This window comes from Molossus molossus, unplaced genomic scaffold (genome assembly GCF_014108415.1).
Source record: "Molossus molossus isolate mMolMol1 unplaced genomic scaffold, mMolMol1.p scaffold_m16_p_12, whole genome shotgun sequence".
NCBI lineage: Eukaryota > Metazoa > Chordata > Mammalia > Chiroptera > Molossidae > Molossus > Molossus molossus.
In genome coordinates this window covers 65,879,244-65,902,766 of record NW_023425347.1, presented here as the reverse complement: position 1 = coordinate 65,902,766, position 23,523 = coordinate 65,879,244, and the positions used below count along the sequence as shown (strand labels likewise).

General features: G+C 43.9%; 1 protein-coding gene across 1 annotated transcript in view; it reads right to left on the bottom strand.

Annotated features, from left to right (window-relative positions):
- The window catches only part of RAB3B (RAB3B, member RAS oncogene family), a 68,714-nt gene extending 48,721 nt beyond the window's left edge, over positions 1-19,993 (bottom strand). The window contains exons 1-2 of the mRNA XM_036256543.1: positions 19,886-19,993; positions 7,932-8,159 (exon numbers count right to left, since the gene is read on the bottom strand). Of these exons, the coding sequence (XP_036112436.1) occupies positions 7,932-8,159 (228 nt within the window). The 5' untranslated portion in view covers positions 19,886-19,993. The remainder of the gene's footprint in view (positions 1-7,931; positions 8,160-19,885) is intronic.
- Between the last annotated feature and the right edge of the window lie 3,530 nt (positions 19,994-23,523).

The window sequence follows — 23,523 nt, the reverse complement described above, 5'->3', positions numbered from 1 at the left end:
TTGGAAATTAACCCCTTATCGGATACATCATTGGCAATAATGTTCTCCCATACAGTGGGTTGCCTTTCCATTTTGATGATTGTTTCTTTTGCTGTGCAGAAGCTTTTTAGTTTGATGTAGTCCCATGTGTTCATTTTCTCCTTTATTTCTGTTGCAGGGCTAAATTCTTAAAGTCTAAGGAAAAGTCAACCTTTCTTAATGTCCTAATTTGCTTCCATTAACAAAAATAAGAGAACTATGGTACTCATTTTATTTCACTTTTGGAGTTACAGGTAATTTCAATCTCACCAGTTCCTGAGCAGAGAATGTGTCATATTCATATTAATTCCTCTATCCCCAATGTGCAGCTTGGTAAATATTTATTAAATGACTGCTCAAGGGCCACAATCCTCCTTAGTTTAGGTTTCAGGTGTGATTATCTTTCCCACATTCCTAAGCTCCATTACATTTTTAAAAATGTTTTTATTGATTTTTTAGAGAGAGAGAAAGAGAGAGAAACATCGATTGGCTGCCTCCTGTATGCACCCCAACCAGGGATTAGCCCACCGCCTGGGCACGTGCCCCAACTGGGAATCAAACCAGTGATCTTTCATGTCATGGGACAATGTTCAAACAATTGAGCCACACTGGCCAGGGCTCCATTACATTTTATTGTACTCTTATTACACTGTCCCTAAAGTATAGGTCTTTGACATTCACAAATTTAATATTTGCTAGTTTTATTTTGTTTTGTTTTGTTTTATCCTCACCCGAGGACATTTTTCCATTTTTTGTTCAGATAGAGTGGGAGGGAGGGAGAGGAAGAAAGAGAGAGAGAGAGAAACATCAACATGAAAGAGACACATCGAGTGGCTGCCACCTGCACGACCAACCAGGGCCGGGGACAAACTGCAACCGAGGTACATGCCCTTAGCGGGAACCGAACCCGGGTCTCTCTGGACTGCAGGCTGACGCTCGAACCGCTGAGCCAAGCTGGCCAGGGCGTATTTGCTAGTTTTAATATTTATGAGTGACTCCAAAGCCATATGGTGACCTAAAATTTTATTTAGGCTGCATGTGAAAATAAGGTAGTTGGCTAGTCAGTGAACCTAGCTGACTGCCCAACAGCCCCATCTCACCTGATCTGGTTCTCAGATCCTGGTTACATAGGGAGTCACTCTCATCACTGTGGAATTCAAGATCCTCAGGAAATCTTTTAAGACTCCTCCTATTTTTCCCAGCTTTCACCATTCTGTTTAACCTCCATTTGGAGATCATGCTTACTTATATCTATCTCTTTAATGATAAAAATTGCTATTGGAGGAGGAACCCTCTTTTCTTCCTCCATGAAGAAGACTGTCCCTGAGGATAGAGACTTCTACTACAGACCTGGGTAGGATGCTTTAGGCTATACAAATTAGAAAGTCTAGGTCACATAGACTTTGATCTTGGGTGCATACTGTATGGACTAATTGCAGCTAGCAACTCATGTCGGCCTATGATTGGATTTGGATGTCTATCTGACTCCAAAGTGAAGTATTAGCAAGATCCACTTCCCAGGAGACTTAAGCCATGTGCGTCATCCTAGCTTTTACCAGTAATAAGACTGTCACATTACTTTCCATCTCTCTGCCTCCTGCATTTATCTCTCAATTGATTCCAACCTTAGGTGGGGAAGAAAAGGAGTATCATTTCTTTTTTAATTTTTTTCTTTATTGATTTTAGAGAAAGAGGAAGGGAGAGGGAAAGAGAGATAGAAACATTGATGAAAGAGAACATCGACTGGCCACCTCCTGCATTCTCCCCACTGGGGATTTGGCTCACAACTTGGGCATGTGCCCTGACTGGGAATTGAACTGGTGACCTCTTGGTTCATGGGTCAACGCTCAACCACTGAGCCACACTGGCTGGGCAGAGTATCACTTCTTTTTTTTTTTATCCTCACCTGAGGACATTTTTTGATATTTTGTTCAGATAGTGTGGGAGGGAGAGAGAGAGAGAGAAAAACATCAATGGGACACAACAAGTGATTGCCACCCACACGACCCAACCAGGGCCGGGGACAAACCACAATCGAGGTACGCGCCCTTAGCAGGAACCGAACCCAGGTCTCTCTGGACCACAGGCCAATGCTCTAACCACTGAGAAAATCCAGCCAGGGCAGGAGTATCACTTCTTGATTTCCCTAGAATCTTAATAAAAATTACTACTTGTTGAGTGTTTACTCTGTGCCAGGCACAATGTTGATACTTTCTACACATTATTTTTTAAAACCATCACCAACACAACAAAACATAGAATAATGGAGGAATACACAAGCACCCCAGTGACTGAGGGCTTCAGAGCAGGGAGTTGAAGAGAGAGAAAGGAAGAAGAACAATAATGCCAGGACAGGCCCAGGCGTAGGGACAGTGGCCTATAAATCTTTCACAAAAAACAGAGTTTTGGAACCCTCAATAGAAGAATACTGAATAGGCCTGCCAGTCCATTCCTGTCTTTATATCCCCAGACACATGAGACAGACACACTGAATCAGAGGGAAGGTATGAAAAGGTATGAAAGACACAGAGAATGATTTAAAGCACATACAAGCAGAATTCACGTGGCTGAGTAGTCCTTCTGTCTACTCAAGGCTTCATAGTTCTCCTTGGGCTTTCCTTTCCACTTCCTCAATTGATCTTCACAACAAACCATGAGGCAAGAAAAGCAAAAATTACTTTTTCCATTTGACAGTTGGGAGAACAAGCCTATGGAAGCAAAGGGTCCACTCCATATTACATAATAACTGCAAGGCAAAGCCAGGACTGGAACCCAGGACCCCAAAGTCCTACATCAACTCAGTCCTCCCACAGACCCCCAAATCCTTCCCTTGACCAGCACCAGACAAAATAACCCTGCAATGGGCCCCACGTAGAGGCAGTGAAAGGCTCTCTCCTGCTCTTCTCTTCCCACAGGTCTCCAGGGGTTGCTTGGCAACCAGCACTCAGCAGTAAGTGGCCTCTAGTTAGGTTTGTTGCTGTGGAGCTTCCAAGTCTCCCTCCCTTCACACCTGTTCATGCTTTCACTCTCTATTAATAAGACTTCTCCTCTACCCCCACCACCCTGGTAAGATTCTCTTCTCTGATCCACAATAATTAACCTCCCAGGATACAGAAGGGGCTCTTGGGAACCTATGTGGGGAGGGACCCCAGAGAGCAAGGCACTACCAATGCCTTCATCATCCAATATCCCCCAGAGATGACAGAAATTCCTTTTGTGGATGATCCTGCTCAACTAGGCTCACACCTCCTCTTCTTACCTCTCCACCTTTCACCCTGAAATCTCCTGGTAGAGATCAAATAGGCTGGAGAAATTTAAATGAACACTTTAAACTATACTAATGAGTCCCTGAATGCTGTCCCAGCACATAGGTTCCCAAGAGCCCCTTCTGTTTACAAAAGTAAATATATATGAGTAGATATGTATTTCTTTCTCTCTATATACAATGCATTGATCATCGACTTTTATAAATTCTAGTTCTAGCACTGGCTGGTGTGGCTTAGTGGTTGAGCGTCAACCCATGCACCAAGAGGTCACCGATTCGATTCCCGGTCGGGGCACAGGCCCAGGTTGTGGGCCAAATCCCCAGTGTAGGGCATGCAGGAGGCGACAAACTGACATTCTTCCTCATTGATGTTTCTATCTCTCTCTCCCTCTCCCTTCCTCTCTTTCTAAAAGTAAAGGAAAAGTAAAAAAATATAAAAAGTAAATTCTAGTCCTAAATCTCTATTCTCATTTCCATCTCTTATGCCATTTTTGTCATTGTCTTAGTGTTATATGCCAAATGTTTGTGTCCTCCCAAAATGTACATGTTAAGCACTAAACCCCAGCATGGGTATATTTGGAGAAGGGGACTCTAAGGAAGTAATTAAGTTTAACTGAGGTCATAAGGATGGGGCTTTGATCTAATAGGATTAGTGTCCTTAGAAGAAGAGACTTTCAAGAGGTCACTCACTCTCTCTCCATGTGTACACACCAATAAAGGTCACGTGAGCACACAGCAAGAAGGCAGCTATCTTCTTGCCAGACATCAACTCTGCTGGCACCTTGATCATATACTTCCAGTCTCCAGAACTGTGAGAAAATAAATTCTGTTGCTTAAGTCATCTAGTCTGTGGTATTCTGTTATGGTAGTCCGAGGAGGCTAATACACTTAGTTTAAGCCCTTATAACTTACCCGACCACTAGGTTGTTTTTTTTGCCTCGTTCCCATCTATCCTCCAAACAGAAACCAGAGATTTCTCTAAAATGCAAATCAGACCTTGTTAAGACCCATCTATGGTTTCCCAATGCCTATGGTAGTGGTCCCCAATTTATACCCATATTAAGAAAAATATAGACACAACACCCACAGCATTTGTATATTTACCTAAATTATATATATATTTCTACTTTTATACACAAAAGATGTTAAAATGCATAAAATGACATAAATACTATTTAAATGTTTACATTTGGTGTTTATAAACAGTATAGAAAACTTTTCTTACAGAAAAGCACATATGCATACATACAAAAACGCACTTTCTGTTCTGGCCGGTTTGGCTCAGTGGTTAGAGCGTCAGCCCGCGGACTGAAGAGTCCTGGGTTCAGTTCCTGCTAAGGGCATGTACCTCGGTTGCAGTTTGCCCCCAGCCCTGGTTGGGGTTGTGTGAGTGGCAGCCACTTGATGTGTCTCTCTCACATCAATGTTTCTCTCTCTCTCTTCCTCCCTCTCTCCCTCCCGTTCTATCTGAAGATGAATGCAAAAATGTCCTCAGCTGAGGACAAAAACACACTTTCCTCATTTATTTATTTTTTTTTTTTTAGCTTAGCAAAAGCAATGCGATTGACTATGTCAAATCTAACTAGCTCATCATTGATTTTACCTGAAAAGATGGCTGACAATGAACTTGTACTAAGAGTCAGAGAAGTATCAGTTCAGCCATTTTCTGTACTCATTTGGGCTCACTATAATTAGTATAGTCTTCAATCAGAGGTTCCTTTGCAGGATTCTTCTTTTTTTTTTTAATCCTCACTCGAGGACATTTTTCTATTTATATTCAGATAAAGTGGGAGGGAGTGAGGGAGAGGGAGAAACATCCATGTGAGAGAGAAACATCGCTGTGAGAAAGACACATCAATTGGTTGCCTCGCGCATGACCTATAACTGCAACCAAGGGCCGTGGACCAAACTGCAACCAAGGTACGTGCCCTTGACCAGAATTGAACCCAAGACTTAATGGCCCACAGGTCAATGCTCTAACTGCTGAGCCATAGCAGCCAGGGCTACAGGACTCTTTTAAAGCCACATATCCTTTATGAGAGTTCATTCAGTTAAAATTGGGCAGTATAATCAATAAATCCACTTAACCAGGCACAGGGTAATGGCAAAAGCTCACAATGGGCAAAAAATGAATAAAGAGTGAGAGAGCTACCACTGCCAACCCCTTAGACGAGCAGAATGTCTCTTCCTACCTGATGATTTTTCGAGTGTAGAATATGTGACCATCCGATGTGGACATCAAATGAAAACATCTTTGTCAATCTACATAGTAAATATTAGTAAACATTTATTTTTTCTTCATAGATAAAATAAACTCTAATACTTTCTTCCGCTTCCCAAGGGGTCATCAGGCATTTACCCTCTGACCCAGACAAGAACCTTCTGTTTGTTGTGCAAGGTCTCTCTGACCACAAAGCTGCCATCTGATAGCCTCTTCAAAAAATTTAACTCAGCACCCTATCCCTGCTCTTTCACAACCTTGCTCTAGTTAAGCTGGCTTGCTCACCATGCCCCACATATCCTGTGTTCTCACCCTCCTCCCCCGCCTGTATTGGCTACAGAGAAAATGTCAGATAACATAAGTGGAAATTCTTGGCACATAATAGGTACTTAATAAATGCTTATTGATTCTCACCATGAGGTAGTTAAACTAGATCAGTGGTTTTTCAATTTTAGCCTGCCTCAAAACCACCTGGAAGGCTTGTTATAACACACATTGTTAGGCCATACCCCAGAGTTTCAGATTCAGTGGGTCTGAAGAGGGGCCCAAGAATTTGCATTTCTTTTTTTTTTTTTTAATCCTCACCCGAGGACATTTTTCCATTTTTTGTTCAGATAGAGATGGGGGGTGGGGAGGAAGAGAGAGAGAAAGAGAGAAACATCAACGTGAAAGGGACACATCAAGTGGCTGCCACCTGCATGACCAACCAGGGCCGGGGACAAACTGCAACTGAGGTACGTGCCCTTAGCGGAAACTAAACCCAGGTCTCTCTGGACCGCAGGCCAACGCTCTAACTGCTGAGCAAAACCAGCCAGGGTGAGAATTTGAATTTCTAACAAACTCCCAGATGATGCTGGTGCAGCTGATCTGGAGACAAACTTCTAGAGACAATGGACTAAATGGCCTGATAGCTTCTGACATTTCTAATGATTTATGATTCTTTGGTGCTTATAATAGAGATAAACTTTTATCTCTATATAAATTAATACTAAACATTGTCATGCATGGAAATATAGGCTCTCTAAGGGCTAATGTGCTTATCAACAATGTAGAGAAAACAGAACATAATTTAGAATCAAAAGATCTAAGCTGGAACCCCACTTTTTGGCTGTGTGGTCAACCTAGGGCAAGCTAATCATTCTCTGAATATGAATTGTTTTCTTCTGTAAAATAGGAGTGTATTTAAACAATACTTGCTTCTTGGGGTTAATTATAAGATAATATTAATATATGAAAGTAACTTATATAAAAAGAAAAGTACTGTATACAGACTATACCAGTAAGATATATGCACAATGTATTAACGTGCATTTAACAAGTTGAAAAATAAATAATACATGTTTTGAATACTTGAAATCACAAATTTTCAAAATTTCTAATCTCAGTGTTAATTCATTATTAAAAAATATATGATCTACATGTTGCTATATCATCTCAAATATATATGTTATTAGTACCACTGGTAAATACCAATAATAGTAGCTGTGGTGGCCAGCTTCTAAGAAGGTCCCCCACGATCCTCACCTCCTAGGATTTGTACCATTGTCTAGTTTCCTCCTACATTTAATCAGTGACTAATAGAATACAGTAAGGCTAAGTAATAAGAAACATTGCCACTTCCTCTTTGGTTTCTTGGATCTCTTCAAGAGCTGGGGGAAGCCAGCTGCCATGCAATGAAGACACTTGAGCAGCTCTGTGGAGAGAGCCACCTGGGAATGAACTAAGACCTTCTGCTAACAGCAAGTACCACACTTGTGCTTATGCCACCTTGGAAGGGAACCCTCCAGCCCCACTCAAGCCTTCTGATGACTGCAACCCAAGCCGACATCTGGCTGCAAGCTCATAAGAGGCTACAAGCCAGAAACTAAGCCACTCTCAAGTGTTCAATTCAGAGAAACTGTGTGGTACTGAATTGTTATTGTTGTTTTAAGCCATCAAGTTTTGAAGTGATTTGTTATGTAGTGATAGATATGGATATAATAGCTAACACTTATTGTGCATTACCTGTGTTCTAGGAACTATATTAAGCACCCATAGCCCTGTGATGTAGATGCTATTATAATGCCCAAAGAGGAAATGGTGGCCCAGAGATGTTAAGTAATATAGACAAGGTTCCATGACTAGTAAGTGGCAGAATTAGAATTTGAATCAAGGTCTCTCACTCCAAATCTCAAATTCTCAGTCACTCATTCATACAACCCAAGATAAAGCCTCTTCGATAGTTAAGTAGCAGGAGCAACTAGGCCTCCAGAGGAGAGAAAACTTGTATATAAAATCAGCAAGGGGCAGTCCAGAAGCCAGATCAGAAATGGCATTAGTGCCTGATGCTGTAAGACCCAGAAGTTCCAAATGAGCCCTACCCCAGCCCTGGTACAAGCAGACTAGTCCCCTGTCAGCACGATCCTGCCCAAGATGCCCAAGACTCACCCAGATCTGCAGCTTTACTCGCTTCTCGTTGCGGTAGACTGTCTTCACCTTGAAGTCGATGCCCACAGTGCTAACGAAGGCTGGGGTAAAGGTGTCATCAGCATAGCGGAAGAGGAAGGAGGTTTTGCCAACACTGCTGTTGCCAATAATGAGCAGTTTGAACATGTAGTCAAAATTCTGGTCAGAGGCATCTTTGACTCCGGCTTTACTATCAGTCACTGAAGCCATCTGCAGGAGAGACCTGTGGTCACTCAGGAACACATCTCTAATGTCACCCTGAGTCACCAACCTTTTAATGGTCACTCCGCCATTCACATACTCATTCCCCACCCCGGTATCACTGAGGAAACACACACTACTCAGAATCACCCCATCGCTGCACCTGTCCCAATGTTGTCTCAGGATTGGGTGGAACCCAGCTCTTCCCATTCATTCCTTCAGCAAATATTTACTGAGCACATTGTTCTGGATAAAACCCTGTGCTGGGCATGGGGAATACAAATATGAATCAGACATGGTGTCTGACCTCTGAGTGGCCACAGATTAGAGTAAAAAAGCATATAAACTCAGAGTAACAAAGCAGTAGGGAAGTCTTGGCTGAGGAAGCCCACAAGAAGCATCTAACCCAACCTGGAGGAATGGTGATCAAGGAGAGTCCCCTATGGGAGGCAGCTCCTGAGCTGAGTTTTTTTTTGTGGGGGGGGGGGGGGAGCCAAAACAGCAGACACATGAACATTCCTGGAAAGGCCTAGTACAGGGCTATCATTCCCATTTCAAAAACTTTTATGGCTCCCCACAGCTTTGAAGACCAAGCCCAAACTGTTCAACTTCACAAAGAGCCAAAGAATAAACTCTTTAAGCTTTATTTTCCCCTAAGTCTTTTCCCTACCAACCTGTGCTACTTTTATACCAAATTACACACTTTACTCCAAATATACAATGTTTCCTGCTTTCATCCCTTTAGACATGTATTCTTTCCTTCTGCCTACACATTCTTCTAATAAACTCCTACTCACCCTTAGAGATCCAAATGAAGTCTCCCCTTCCCTGTGCATGGCAGAGGCATGCACTCCTGCCCTGAGCTCCCAGAGCACACGAACAGTACTTGTAACATTTCAGAACTGTTTACTATTCTAGCTCCTCTTTTAGAAGCAACATCTGAGACTTAATGCACTTCATTTCTCCCTCTCTAGCTTCTAGCACAAATCCTAGTACATAATCAGCACTCAGTAAATATGTGCTGAATTAATGAGTCACATCATTACTCTGGGGCCCCATCTCATCATCTGGAAAATGGGGAGAACAATTTCTTCCCCGCTTTTCTCACAGAGCTGTTACAGGACTCAAATGAGATAACAATGAGTAAGACCTTAATAAACTGGTAAATCCCACACAGGTATGAACATAAGTCATTATTATTCCAAATCCTTCAAAACCTAGATCCTTTATTTACTTGTTCATTCACTCATTCATTCATTCAGCAAGTACTTAGAATGCCAGGTCTCCCTGAGACCCCAGCCCTCTGAGACTTGCCACCATCCTCTCCTTTCCTAGAACACTTTGGATCTGCACTTGATAACCCAGCACTTGATCCTGTAGTCTTTGAGTCTTTACTTGCTTTTTCTACATCTTACCAGCTGCAAGTACCCTGCTTCTCCATCTGTAATTTCTTCTTGTGTTTAGCATTGGGTACTAGAACATGCTGAGTGAGTAGGGGAGGGTGGGAAGACAGCCCTCATGTAAGATAAGGTGCAAGGTGTCATTCTCTTTAGGAATTCCTTTTTTACCCCAAAGTGAAAGAAAGACTAGTGGATTTATCTCTATGAGCCTCTCCAGTGAGTTGTAAGGTTAAAGCTCTCTCAATGAAACGTCAGACAAATATGTGAGAGAATTTATTAGCAGCCCTTTAATAATATGTCCTTAAATAAGCCACCACTAGCCTCCAGTGGCCTCTGTTCTTTCTTTTCTCACAGCTCTCAAGCCTTTATCTGAGACCCCCAGCCTCCCTTTCTGTATCAATCTGCCCCATGACAAGGCTCACTGGGTAATTGTGGAACATTCCCGGGAACCCCGGCAATGAGGCATAGTGTTTACATGGACGAACAAAGTGAAATTGGAGGGAAGGGGGCTTAAACTGTCTCATAGCCCTGAGTTTTCAGTTTTTCATGGTACAACATGCCAAGCCTGTTTCAAGAACTGGCAATTCAAAGGAATTATGCTTTTTCTACCTTAAAGCAAAGGAAGCAACCACAATGACCTCACACAAACCTCTGCTCAGCTACCAGTCATCTTTGTTTGTTTATAAGAGAAATTTCAACTTTGAAAGTATTTGTTTATTGTTAAAAATTAGAAAAAAAAAAACCAAGAATATAAAGAGAAATATTTTAATCACTGGACATCACACCCATTCAGAAACTACATTGTTAACATTTTAAGTGTATTTCCTCCCTTATTTTTTCATGCAATAAAATGCTATCTATTTTATGCCCTGGCCAGTTTGGCTCAGCGGTTGGAGTGTCGGCCTGCGGACTGGAGAGACCTGGGTTCGGTTCCCGCTGGGGGCATGTACCTCAGTTGCAGTTTGTCCTCAGCCCCAGTTGGGGTCGTATGGGTGGCAACCAGTTGATGTGTCTCTCTCACACTGATATTTCGCTCTCTCTCTTTCTCTCTCTCCCCCTCCTGCTCTGTCTGAGGATGGATGCAAAAATGTACTCGTGTGAGGATAAAAATAAATAAAAAATGCTATCTATTTTAAATTATATTCTATTATGTGTTCATTTAAAATGTAATACAGCCCTGGCCAATGTGGCTTGGTGATTAGAGTATCAGCCCACGCACTGGAGTGTTGCGGGTTTGATTCCAGGTCAAGGGCACATACCTGGGTTGTGGGTTCAATCCCAGCCCCCAGTCAGTGCTGGTGCAGGAGACAACCAATCGATATGTCTCTCTCACATTGATGCTTCTCTCTTTATTTTCTCACCTCCCTTCCTCCTTGCCTTCTACTCTCTCTAAAAGAATCAGTGAAGGAAATATCCTCGAGTGAGGATTAACAACAACAAAAATAGGTAATACACACATTGAAAATAATTCAAACAAATTTTTACTATTTGTAAGTACTACTTTATCACTATCTGCAGTTGCATCATTTTTTAAAACTTATCTTTACTGTTGAATGTATTACAGATGTTCCTCATTTTTCCCCTATTGACCTCCTCCTCCCCACTCCCTCTCCTCTCCTGCCTTTCCCCACACTGTTGTCTGTGTCCATTGGTTATGCATATATACATATAAGTTCTTTGGTTTATTTCTTCCCACCCCCCAACCCCCCTTCCTTTTGAAGTTTGTCAGCCTAACAACCAATTTGTATTTCTTAATCCCTTCATCTTTTCCATCCATTCCCCCATCCCCCTCCCATCTGGCAACCAACAAAATGTTCTCTGTATCTATGAGAATGTTTCTGTTCTGCCTGTTCATTTTGTTTGTAGATTCAATTGTCTATAGATATGTATTCATTGCCATTTTGTTTGTTCATATTTTTTATCTTTTTCTTCAAGAAGACCCTTCATCCTTTGAGACGACATGGAGCGACCTGGAAAGTATTATCCTAAGTGAAATAAGCCAAGCAGAAAAAGACAAATACCACATGATCTCACTTATATACGGAATATAATGAACATAACAGTCTGAGGAATACGGTAGACCCAGAAACATGGAAGTAGAGCACAGACTGACATCCCTCAGAAGAGGAGGTGAGAGGGTGGGAAGAGATAAACCACAGAACTTATATGCATGTATGCATGACCAATGGACATGGACAACTAAGCCGGGGACGGGGTGGAGGTGGGGTGGGGAGGGGGTTGCCAATGGGGTAAAAAAGATGAAATATGTGTAACAATAAAATAAATAAAAAATTAAAAAAAAAAAAAAGAAGAAGAAGAAGACCCTTCAATATTTTGTATAATAATGGTTTGGTGGTGATGCTTTTTCTTGTCTGGGAAACTCTTTATCTGTCCATCGATTCTAAATGACAGCTTTGCAGGATAGAGTAATCTTGGTTGTAGGTTCTTGCTTTTCATCACTCTGAATATTTCTTGCCACTCCCTTCTGGTCTGCAAAGTTTTGTTTTGAGAAATCAGCTGACAGTCTTATGGGAACTCCCTTGTAGGTAACTAACTGCTTTTCTCTTGCTGCTTTTAAGATTCTCTCTTTGTCTTGAACCTTTTGCATTTTGATGATGATGTGTCTTGGTGTGGGCCTCTTGGGGTTCATCTTGTTTGGGACTCTCTGTGCTTCCTGGACTTATATATCTGTTTCCTTCACCAAGTTAGGGAAGTTTTCTGCCATTATTGTTTCAAATAGGTTTTTGATTTCTTGTTCTCTTTCTTCTCCTCTGGCATCCCCAAAATGCGAATATTGGCATGTTTGAAGTTGTCCCAGAGGCTCCTTACACTATCCTCATTTTTTTAAATTCATTTTTCTTTTTGCTGTTCTGACTGGGTGTTTTTGCTTCCTTATATTCCAAATCGATGGTTTGCTTCTTGGCTTTACCTACTCTACTATTGAATCTGTGTAAATTATTACTTATTTCAGTTAGTGCCTCCTTCATTTCTGACTGGTCCTTTTTTATGTTCTTGAGGCCCTCACTAAGTTCACTGGGGTTTTCACTAAGTTTATTGAGCATCCTTATAAGCAGTGTTTTGAACTCTGAATCTGTTATGTTGCTTATCTCCATTTCGCTTAGTTCTTTTCCTGGAGTTGTGTTCGTTTCTTTCATTTGGGACCTGTTTGTTTGTCTCCTCATTTTGGCTGCTTCCCTGTGTTTGTTTCTATGTATTGCTTAATGAGAGGTATGGGGCTCGCTGAGACCAGATGCTGCCTGTTTGAAAGAATTTAGGAAAACCTGAAGCAGGATCCAAGACAGGCCAATCCTATGGTAAAGCAACTGGCAACAGCTTGAGTGGGCCTGAAAGTTGGGTGGGGCAGGGCCTCAGGGAATCACCAGGGTGGGGCAAACAGTGTGAGCCAAGTTGCTGGAGTCCCAGATATGGTGGCCGTCTGCCGCCCCAGGGAAGGGCTCACTAAAGGAACAAAGGTCTCTGACAGCACGCCTGTCCAAGAGAAAGCTGCCTCTCCAGCCCTCGCTCCAGTGCCAAACAGCTCAGTTCTTCCCTGTATGTCTCTGGTGCCATTCAAGTTGCCTCCCCCACACTGGAGCCTGGAGGGTGCGAGTCCAAGTAAGTCCGTGTGCAGGCCCTTTAAGAGGAGCTGCCTGGAGCTCCAGCTGCCTCAGCCTCTCTCAGCCTCAGTTCCCGCTGGTTTTTCCAGCCAGAAGTTATGGGGACTTCTCTTCCTGGCACTGGAATGCTGAGCTGGGTGCCTGGTGTGGGATGGGGACCCCTCAGTCCTCAGGGAGGACCTTCCCAGCCAAGGTGTCCCTCCTGATTTTTATCCACCACACGTGGGTGTGGGACCAGCCAGTCATGCCTCCACCTCTCCTACCAGTCTCAATCTCACTGCTTCTTCATTTTTGTAATTGTAGGACTTCCATTCAGCTTGATTTTTTTTTTTTTTATCCTCACCAGAGGACATGTTCCATTTTTTGTTCAGATAGAGTGGGAGGGAGAGAGAGGAAGAGAGAGAGAGAAACATCGATGTGAATGGGACACACTGAGTGGCTGCCACCCACACAACCAACCAAGGCCGGGGGCAAACTGCAACCAAGGTACGCGCCCTTAGCAGAAACCGAACCCGGGTCTCTCTGGACCGCAGGCCGACGCTCCAACCGCCGAGCCAAACTGGCCAGGGCCCATTCAGCTTGATCTCAGGCAGTTCTGAATGATGGTTGTTCTATAGTTTGGTTGTAACTTTAATATGGTTGTGGGAGGACCCGATACTGCATTTATCTATGCCACCATCTTGACCAGAAGGCATCCGTTTTCTTAATTTTTAGCATAAAAATAAGTAATGTGGAACCTAAAGGTTTATAGTGGGGGGAAAAAGCTCCCACCCCTGATTCCCAATCTCTAGTTCTTCTCCCCATAGGCAAACATGTTACCAATTCATAAATCCTTCAGAGATAATCTTTGCATATATAAGCATAGAGGTGTGTGTATATAATGATAACATCCTATACATTCTAGTCTATATTTTCTATGTACATTTTAACAGCTAAAATCATATTTTCATTAGTTTTGTACCCTGCTCTTTTTCACTTAACATTATATCATAAATATTTTACTAGATTTTTAAAACTCTTCATAAATACCATTTGTTATATTATAGTCCATCCAAAGATGTGTCATATGACCAATTCCTGAATGTTGTATGTTTAAGTTATTTTTCTATTCTTAATTATTATAAATTAAACCACAGTGACCATTTCTTTACATAAGTACTTGTTTATGTTCCTATTTCCTCAGGAGCAATCTTAGAAATGGCACTGCTGGTGCCCTGGCCGGTTTGGCTCAGTGGTTAGAGCATGGGCCCACAGACCAAAGAGTCACAGGTTTGATTCCAGTCAAGGGCACATACCTCAGTTGTGGTTTGGTCCCCGGTCTTGGTTGGGGTCGAGTGGGAGGCAACCAGTCTATGTGTCTCTCTCACATTGGTGTTTCTCTCTCTCTTTCCTTCCCACTCTATCTGAAAATAAATGGAAAAAAAAAATCCTTGGGTGAGGATTTAAAAAAAAAGAAATGGAATTGCTGGTTAAAGACTAATTACTCAGAGATTTGATCTATATCTCAATTTCCTGTCTGTTATCTTATTTTATCTTCTAACTAAACCTGGGAGATAAAATTGGAATGACAGAAATTATTATTCCCATTTGATCAAGAAGGGAACCAAGAGCCAGAAATTAAGAGTATTTGTCCAAGCCTCATAGCTAGCAGCTGAGACTAGATTTAGTACCGTGCAGTGTTATGGGAAAGTTCAAAATCCCTGCTCTATTCCTCTCTCTCTCTCTCTCTCTCTCTCTCTCTCTCTCTCTTCCTTTTCTTTATTGTTTAGAGAGAAAGGAAGGGAGAGGGAGAGAGAGAGAGAGATGGAAACATCAATGAGAGAGAACATCAGTTGGCCGCCTAGTGCATGCCCCCCACTGAGGATTTGGCCTACAACCTGGGCATATGCCCTGGCTGGGAAATCGAACCGGTGAGCCACCACCGGCCAGGCTCTACTCTTCAGCTGAATTCTTGGGCAAATCATGCGACCTATGTCACAACATTTTTACCTTAAAATACAGAAAATAGCCCTGGCCAGTTTGACTCAGCCGTTAGAGTGTCGGCTGCGGACCAATGAATTGCGGGTTCATACCTCAGTTGCTGTTTATCCCCAGCCCTGGTCAGGGTCATGCAGAAGGCAACCAGTCAATGGGTCTCTCGTGTCGATGTTTCTCTCTCTCTCCCTTTTTCTCCCACTCTATCTGAAGAAAAATGGAAAAGTATTCTCAAGTGAGGATTAAAAACAAAAACAGAAAATACCATCTACTTCACAGAGCTGTGGTACAAATAGAATGAGCAGTTACCATATGTAAATAATCTGGCATAATTTCCTGGCCCATCAAAGGTACTCAACAAATATTATTTCACTGGCCCCTTTAATTTACCTCTGCAGTCAAATCTTGTTCAACTGCCCTCTCCCTGATCTGGGCTACATTATTGGGGCTTATTTTACAATGAACTATCTGCCTCCTCTTCTGGAATAAGTTGAGTTGTATCTATCCTTAACAGCTGTTAATACTTAGGGCATATTACTCCTTTCAACAAATGTTTAGTGATCATTTGCCATGTGCTGGAGATAGACTATCAATGTAAATGCTATAGTATTACTGGTCTTCATTTTTCTGATGCAGCTGTTTATACGCTTAGATTCCTGGAATTAGAAGGGGGTTTAGAGTGACAGCTTTTTCATAACAAAAAGCCTGGCTCCTGGTCCCAGCTTTCCCAGTAACTCAATGCATAAACTTGGGCAAGTCACTTAAACTCTGAGCTTCAGTGTCCTCATCTATGATATGATAATATTACGTACCTTGCAAGGCTGCTGTGAATTTTAAATAAGAGAATGTATATAAGTGTGTTTTGTGCATGCACTGTGTGGAGAAAAATACATGTGGCCTCATGTAGGATCTTTATTAGCTATGTCTGCCATAGGTATGAGAAGGAAGAGAAAGGCAAAAGTAAAAATTAGTTTTAGTTCCTAATCTGATCCACTTCCCTTCATTTTACAGGTCAAAAATTGAGACTCCACAAAGAGAAGTGATTTATCCAAAGTCACACAGCAAGTCATGACCAAAATTCTTGTCATCCTAGATTGGACTGGATTTAGGCAGGGGGTGGGGGGGACGACAACAATTTTAGAGTGAGTAAAGAAGCATCCCCAGCACCCTGAGCATCTCTATCTTAGCACTTGCCGTACTGTACTGCCAACATCTGTTTATGTGCACACAGCGTAGCTTTCCCATGAAGGTGGTATGAAATCAGGAAGAGGCAGAGGGCAGAGAGGTTCAGTTGGAAGGCACGTTCAGATGTAAGCCCCCAAGGGGATCTTCTCAAGATGGGGGTAGGGGCTACACAGACACTTGGAAGAGAGGTAAAAAGCATCCTAGCAAGCAGCCCCCCACGGCAAATCTGAGCAGACAGGTCATTGCACATGGCACATGCAGGACTACATTTGTGAGATAAGCATCAATCACATCTTCCCTCTCTTTTGTGACAGTCACATAAATGATAGAGCTGGGAAGATCACTGTCTCTGTAACAAGCAATATAGATAAAGGCCTAGGGACCATCTGGGAAGTCATTCCTGGTTCCTGGCTAAGGGAAAGAGGAGAATGGCTCCTCTAAGAGTTGGTGTGAAAAATAGATAATGTGTTCAGTCTGATAGGCAGTAGAAATAAGCACCTAAGGAAGAAGCCAACCTCAGACAGGAGGGGTGGGGAGTGGGGTGGAGAGGAGAAAAAAGCCCTAAAATCCAGCCATAAGCGATCAATTCAATACATGCAGTGAATGGATAAACTTCTCTCTGATGGAAAAAGCACAAGATTGAGTCAAGAGACCTGGGTTGAGCCCTGGTTTTCTCAGCAGTTATGTAACCTTAGGCAGATCACACCCTGGGCCTCAGTTTCCTCACCTATAAAATGAGTTAATAAAATGATTTCCTGGCCCTGGCCGGTTTGGCTCAGCGGTTAGAGCATCGGCCTGCGGTCTGGAGAGAACCGGCTTTGGTTCCCGCTAAGGGCATGTACCTCAGTTGCAGTTTGTCCCCAGCCCTGGTTGGGTCGTGTGGGTGACGACCACTCGATGTGTCCCTTTCACGTCAATGTTTCTCTCTCTCTTTCTCCCTCCCCTCTATCTGAACAAAATATCGAAAAATGTCTTTGGTTGAGGATAAAAAAATTAATGAAACGACTTCCTGGCAAACTGTTGTAAGAATTAAAACCAGTCTATGGGAGAGTGCTTTATAAAACACTTAAATTTGTCTTTTTGTCTAGGTGCTTCATGTTTTCTTCTACCAGGTCATCCTGGGTGGTGAAAATAGCTTGGGGTTCCAAATCAAACAAACCAGATTCAGTTTCCAGGTCTATCATTTATTAGCTGTGAGACCTTGGCAAGAAATTTTACATGACAGTTTCCTTGTTTGTGAAAGCATTATTGGGAAGAGTGTAGCCAATGTTGGTAAAGCATCTAGATAGTATATGACATATAGGAGGTGCTCAATAAATTCTGTCTTCCTATTGGGATAATTTATCAGTGAGGATAAAGAGGGAGTTGGGCATATGTGGACCTCACCCTACTATATGCTACGTCTTCCCTAAAGCCATACTCTACTAATGTTTCTGATTCAACCTTTCTTTAGATCATTCCCCACTGTCAACCATCACCACCGTCCAGCCTACCTCCTCACTGTTTCCCCACAGAAACAGTATCATAATAGCTACCATTTTTTGAGCATCTACTAAATGCCAGGCACTCTACCAGGTATTTTCAATGCATTCTATCTTCCATACAAAAGAAGCTTGGAAAATGTTCACTTCCTTCTTTCTTTAGACTGGAAAGAGCCATGGGTGTGGCCACTGACAGAATGTAGGCATACTTGTATAATAACATTAGTGGTCTTTCTCTTTTGTACAGTGCTTTATACATTATGAAAATTCTTTTCACCCACACTATCATATTTGATTCTCACAACAATTCTTGGGGGTAGATAAGAAAATTGAGGCAATAGTACAAGCACAGCTCAATTATTCATTCACTCAACATTCACTGAGCATGTACTGTGAGCCAGGCCCTGTGCTGCATTCTGGGGAGATGAAGAGGAACATAAAGAGTTCAAGCTTAGATGGGAAATCTTTTTAAATATTCTTTACAGGTTACTGATGCTTCCCTTCATATCATAATCCTTAAGAAAATGGAGATTTATTTCTTGGACTAGAGATCATTTTAGAATTTTGCCTTCTCCCATACTATCTCCTCTAATAGGAATATAATTTCTTCCACTGCAAGTTAAATCTTTCATGACCAGAAAGTCTTCCCTGACCCATCATCCTCTAGCAAAATGTCTCTCCTCTGGCACAGGGCTTCCTATTACCATAGACAGGGACTTCCATTGTCTTCCACCCTTTATAGGCACAGAACAGATGGGCATCCACCTGTGCACGCACACATCTAACTCCATTTACTATCCTCCACCCCTTTCCATCTGGATTCAGAGAAACTGAGATGGAGGGCCCTTTCTCCCATCTCTCTCCATATCTCTATTAGCTTCCAGAGGCTGCTTCCCTGCCCTCCCTAAAGTCTCTTTTCACACTTGGACTTCAAAATAGAGTCAGTCTGTGGATGAATTTTTCTGTCCACAATTTTCTTCTTGTCTTTGATCACAGGTGGAAGTGTAAAAGGGTCCAGTGCCTCCATCCTTTTCACAGCCTTCTGAGGAGCTAAGACACAGATAGCACCTGTGTGCCCATGGTCTTCACTCTGGGCCCCCAACATCTTTCCACTCTCATACCACAACTCACACCTGGCCTCCTCCCCAGCCTAACCCAGCCTGACGCAGTGCACCCACTACCCTAAACTCTCCAAGTTCCCTGACAGCTCCTCCACTCCTCCACCAGACCCCTGCTCTAATCCAGTGTTTCTCCACCCCTCACCTCTGGCCAGTCCACTGCCTACATCCGAGGCCACTACCCTCTCCTTGGACCAGTTCTCCACCCCTTCTTCTGCAGGCCAGGTAGACCCATCCCAGGTCCCATCCTCTCATTCGTCCAAGCTTCCCACCTCCAAGCCCAACCTTCGCCTCCCACTCAAGTTACCCACCTTGCCTGTACCCAGCTGGGTTCCAGCTCCATATCCTTTTCGCTCCCAGCTCTCCACACTCAAATCTCCAGTCCCCAACCAGCAGCCCCGCTCTTGCCCAGCGCCCCTTACCTTCGTCACCTCACTCTTCTCCGGCTCAAAACGAGCCCCGCTGACCAGTCCCCCTCCCTTAGCTCGTCTCCCCTACCCTTCGCTCCTCTCAATTCTGTGGCTTTCGCACCCCCTTCACCACCCCTTGGCTGCCTGGTACCCTCTGCCCGCACTGCCCCTCTCTGCTCCCTCCACACATCTCCCCGCCCCCAACGCCCTCCGTTTTCCCCTCACTGCGCTTCAGTGGCCGCTCAACATTTCCCCCCAGCCCCGGCGCCCCCTTTCTGGCTCCCGCACTCCTGCTCCCCCCTGTCCTCGGGGCTCCCCTTGCAGCCCTCACATTTCGGGTAGATCCTCCCTTATGGCCCCCTTCTCAGGCTACGCGCCCCTTCACTGCGGCGGTGTCCCCTCCTTAGCGGCCTCCCCCATCCCCTTCTCCCCGGCGTCCCCTCCGCTGCCCTGCGCTCCTTCGCAGCGCCCGCTCTCTGTCCCCAGCGCCCCTCGCGGAGGAGCGGTCCCTGGTCCTCCCCGGGCTGGGCGCTGGGGCCGCGCCCCTTACCTGGGACTCCGGGTGCGGGAGAGTGGCTCGCTCCCCAACAGCACAGCTGGACAGCCGAACCCGGCAGCGAGTGGCAGAAGGCGCAGCTGGGTTCGAGGAGCAGGGCGGTGCGGGTCCCTTCGGGTCCAGTCTGGTCCCCACCACCACGACTTCGGGCTGAGGCTCCGGCTACAGCTACGGCCGAGTCCAGGCCCCACCCACGCCCCGCCCAGGGGCAGGGTCCTTGTTAGCCCTGCCCCAACTCTGCAGCCCACAGGTGTAGGGTATCTGATATATCTTGGGGGCCCTGAGCTGCCTAATATCTGAGTCAATATCGTGATTTATCTTTTTAAATTTTAAAAAATTTATTGATTAGAGAGAGGGAGACGAAGGGAGAGAGACAAACACCGATTTGCTGTTCCACTTATTTATGCATTCATTGGTTGTTTCTTAAAAAATAATTTATTTTTCTTTATTGAGTTGAGAAAGAAAGGAAGTGAGAAGGAGAGAGAGAGAGAAACATCGATGAGAGAGAACATCAACCGGCCACCTCCTGCATGCCCCATACTGGGGATCCAGCCCACAACCTGGGAATGTGTCGGGACTGGGAATTGAACCAGTGCCCTCTTGGTGCATGGGTAGACACTCAGCTACTGAGCCACACCTGCTGGACCATTGGTTGTTTCTTGTATGTGCCCTAACCAGGGGTGGAATCACAATCTTGGCTTGTGGGGAAGATGCTCTAACCAACAGCCACTGGGCCAGGGCTCTATCGTGATTTATCTTAATTCTCACACCTCATTCTACAGACCAAATTTACTAGGGTGATAAGAGAACTTTTTTTTAAGAGAACGTTTTTTGTTGTTTTTTAATCCTCACCCGAGGACATTTTTGCATTCATCCTCAGATAGGGAGAGAGGAAGGGAAACATGGAGTGGTCACCACCCGCATGACCCCAACCAGGGCCGGGGACAAACTGCAACTGAAGTACATTCTCTTAGCAGGAACTGAACCCAGGACTCTCTGGTCTGCTGGCCGATGCTCTAACCACGGAGCCAAACCGGCCAGGGCAATAAGAGAACTTTGATGATAATGTAGATAATGATTAGTACCAAGATTTGCCATTTCCAAAGCACTTTCCTGTTTATTATATCACTTCATCCTCACAAAAGCCTAGGCAGAGATGGAGAATCTGAACTGCTAACTATAAGAAGAAACTAAGCCAAAAACCTGGGCATTGTCCTCTACCCTATGCTCTTCATCTCATCAGTCTGGTAATAATACTCCCTTAACATATCCTATCTATCCTTTCCCTTTCTCTCCATCTCCACTGCTCTCTCCCTGGTTCAGGCCTCATTATTTCTTCTTCTTTTTTTAATCCTCACCTGAGGACATTCTTGCATTTATCTTCAGATAGAGAGGGAGGGAGGGAGAGAGAAACATCCATGTGAGAGAGACACTGGCTGCCACCCACACAACCCCAACTGGGACCGGGGACAAACTGCAACCAAAGCACATGCCCTTAGTGGGAACCGAACCCGGGTCTCTCAGGTCCACAGGCCAATGCTCTAACCACTGAGCCAAATCAGCCAGGGCTCATTACTTCTTGTCTGGACTAATGCAAAGCCTCCTAAAAGGTCTCCCTGCCTCCACTCTCCAATCCATCCTCTACACCAAAGAGCCTGAGTGATCATTCTAAATGTCACCATATTACCATCAACCTTGTTAAAACAAACAAACTTCAATGTCTCCCCATTACCAGCAGCAGCCTAGCGTGAGAAAAATGTCCTTACCTGGTCATTAGGAAGTCCCAACTCCACTAGAGAAGGAAGGTATATCAGGTAATTAGTACCATATCCTCCCATTCGAACCTGGACTTCAAGTCTTCCTGATGTCACAGGAGCTAGCTGCCAGCTTTGGTTTAGAATCATTGCCCCTTTTCACACTCTTCCCCCATCTCAAATCTTAGAGGTCTGAATCAGATACCAAAACCATTTTTGCCCTAGGTTCTATTATGACCCTATCTACAATTTGTCTCTCCAATTTGGGGAACCACCCATTGACAGCCCCTCCTGTTGTCTTAACTTCTCTGCCAGACTCATTCTTATACTGTTCTGAGCTTCTCCACTCCCTCCCTTCCACTCACCTCCCCCCGCCCCCACTGTCCACCTCCTGGCAGCCCTTTCCACTGTGCCCTCTAGAATCCTGTTCCTTTGTCAACAAACTCCCCTACACCCTCTGCTTCTTCAGAGTAGTCAGATTACTTTTTTGCCTTTATTGAAATTTGAACCTCCTCCAGGACTCCTCTTGTAGCCCTCTGCAAGAAGGCTTCTCACTTTTCCACTCCCCTCACAACATAAAACCAGGAGGTAGGGTCAGCACTGCCACTTCCATGCTTGTAGAAAAATTCTTTCTCCTTTGCTCTCCAGCTATATCACCTTCCATTCCTTCTCATCAAAGATATCACTGACCCCCTAGTTGCTTCTTACGCATTTCAGCCCTTGGCTCCTGGTCATCCTCATTAGCCCCTGCCCTGCCATCCTCCTGGTGACTTCAATAGCCATGTGCTTCTTGATCCCTCAGTCCTTGGTCTCCTCTTCACATCACCTTGGCCACTGGCTCCCATGGTCACACTCTGGACTCTGTAAGCACCCAGAACTAGTGCCTCTGCGATCTTAAAATCAAATATCCTATGCTGCCTGCTCCCTCATTCCCTTTCTCCCACAAGAACCTAGTTTCCTCATTTCGAAATGGGTGTGATGATAATGATTATTCATTCTTCACAGGCATGAGATAACATATAAAACCACCCTTTTGCAGTTGCAAAACAATATGAGAACAGATGGTATTGCGTTTATGTAGCCTCAGGTCTTCTGATTACTTTCTTCTTCTTCTGAAAGGCCATTAGTAAAACAGAAAGAGCACAGACTTGGGATCAGACAGATTTGGTTCCACCACTTGCTGGCTGTGTGCTCTTATGTAAATCACCTACTTTTTCTGACACAGGCACCTCATTCTCATTTGTAGAAATAACAATAGTGAGAGCTAGCTCCCAGGGTCATTTACAATAAAGATCAAATAAGAAAATGAGATAGTGATTGGCAAGTTCTTGACAGAGTGCCTGGCACATAGTAAGCACTCAATAAATTGGAAACACTGTCATTATTAAAACAGGGGGGGAAAAAAGTGCTATTTTTAACCACAACTACCTTCTAAGAAGGATCCACCCTAATGCACAGAAGGTCCTTTGTCCTAGTTAGGGCCCTGAGGAGTGTGAATATGTAAGTGAGGGAGGAAAAGAGGGGAATATTAAATTGTTCTGTGTGAAAAAGGGAGGACAATTTGGAATTCACTTGGCAAATGGAAGAGAGAGGTAATCAAGAGAGCTAGGAGGGGGAAAGAGAAAAGATGAGTAAGAAAATCAGTGTAAGGGTAGGTGCTACATGGGTAAAAGGTCAGAAAAAACTCTCCCATGGCAGGTGGACAAAGGAGTGTTTAAGCACTGGAATACACAAGGGATAAGTTTGTGTGTTTTTTTATCACACATATAATGTAACGGCTTTCTTGCCTTTAAGAATTCACTAAAGGTCATTACACTCAGGAATGCTTTCTGAGCGAAGGTATTTGTGAGGAGAGTTGTTAGGCAAATTGAGCAATGG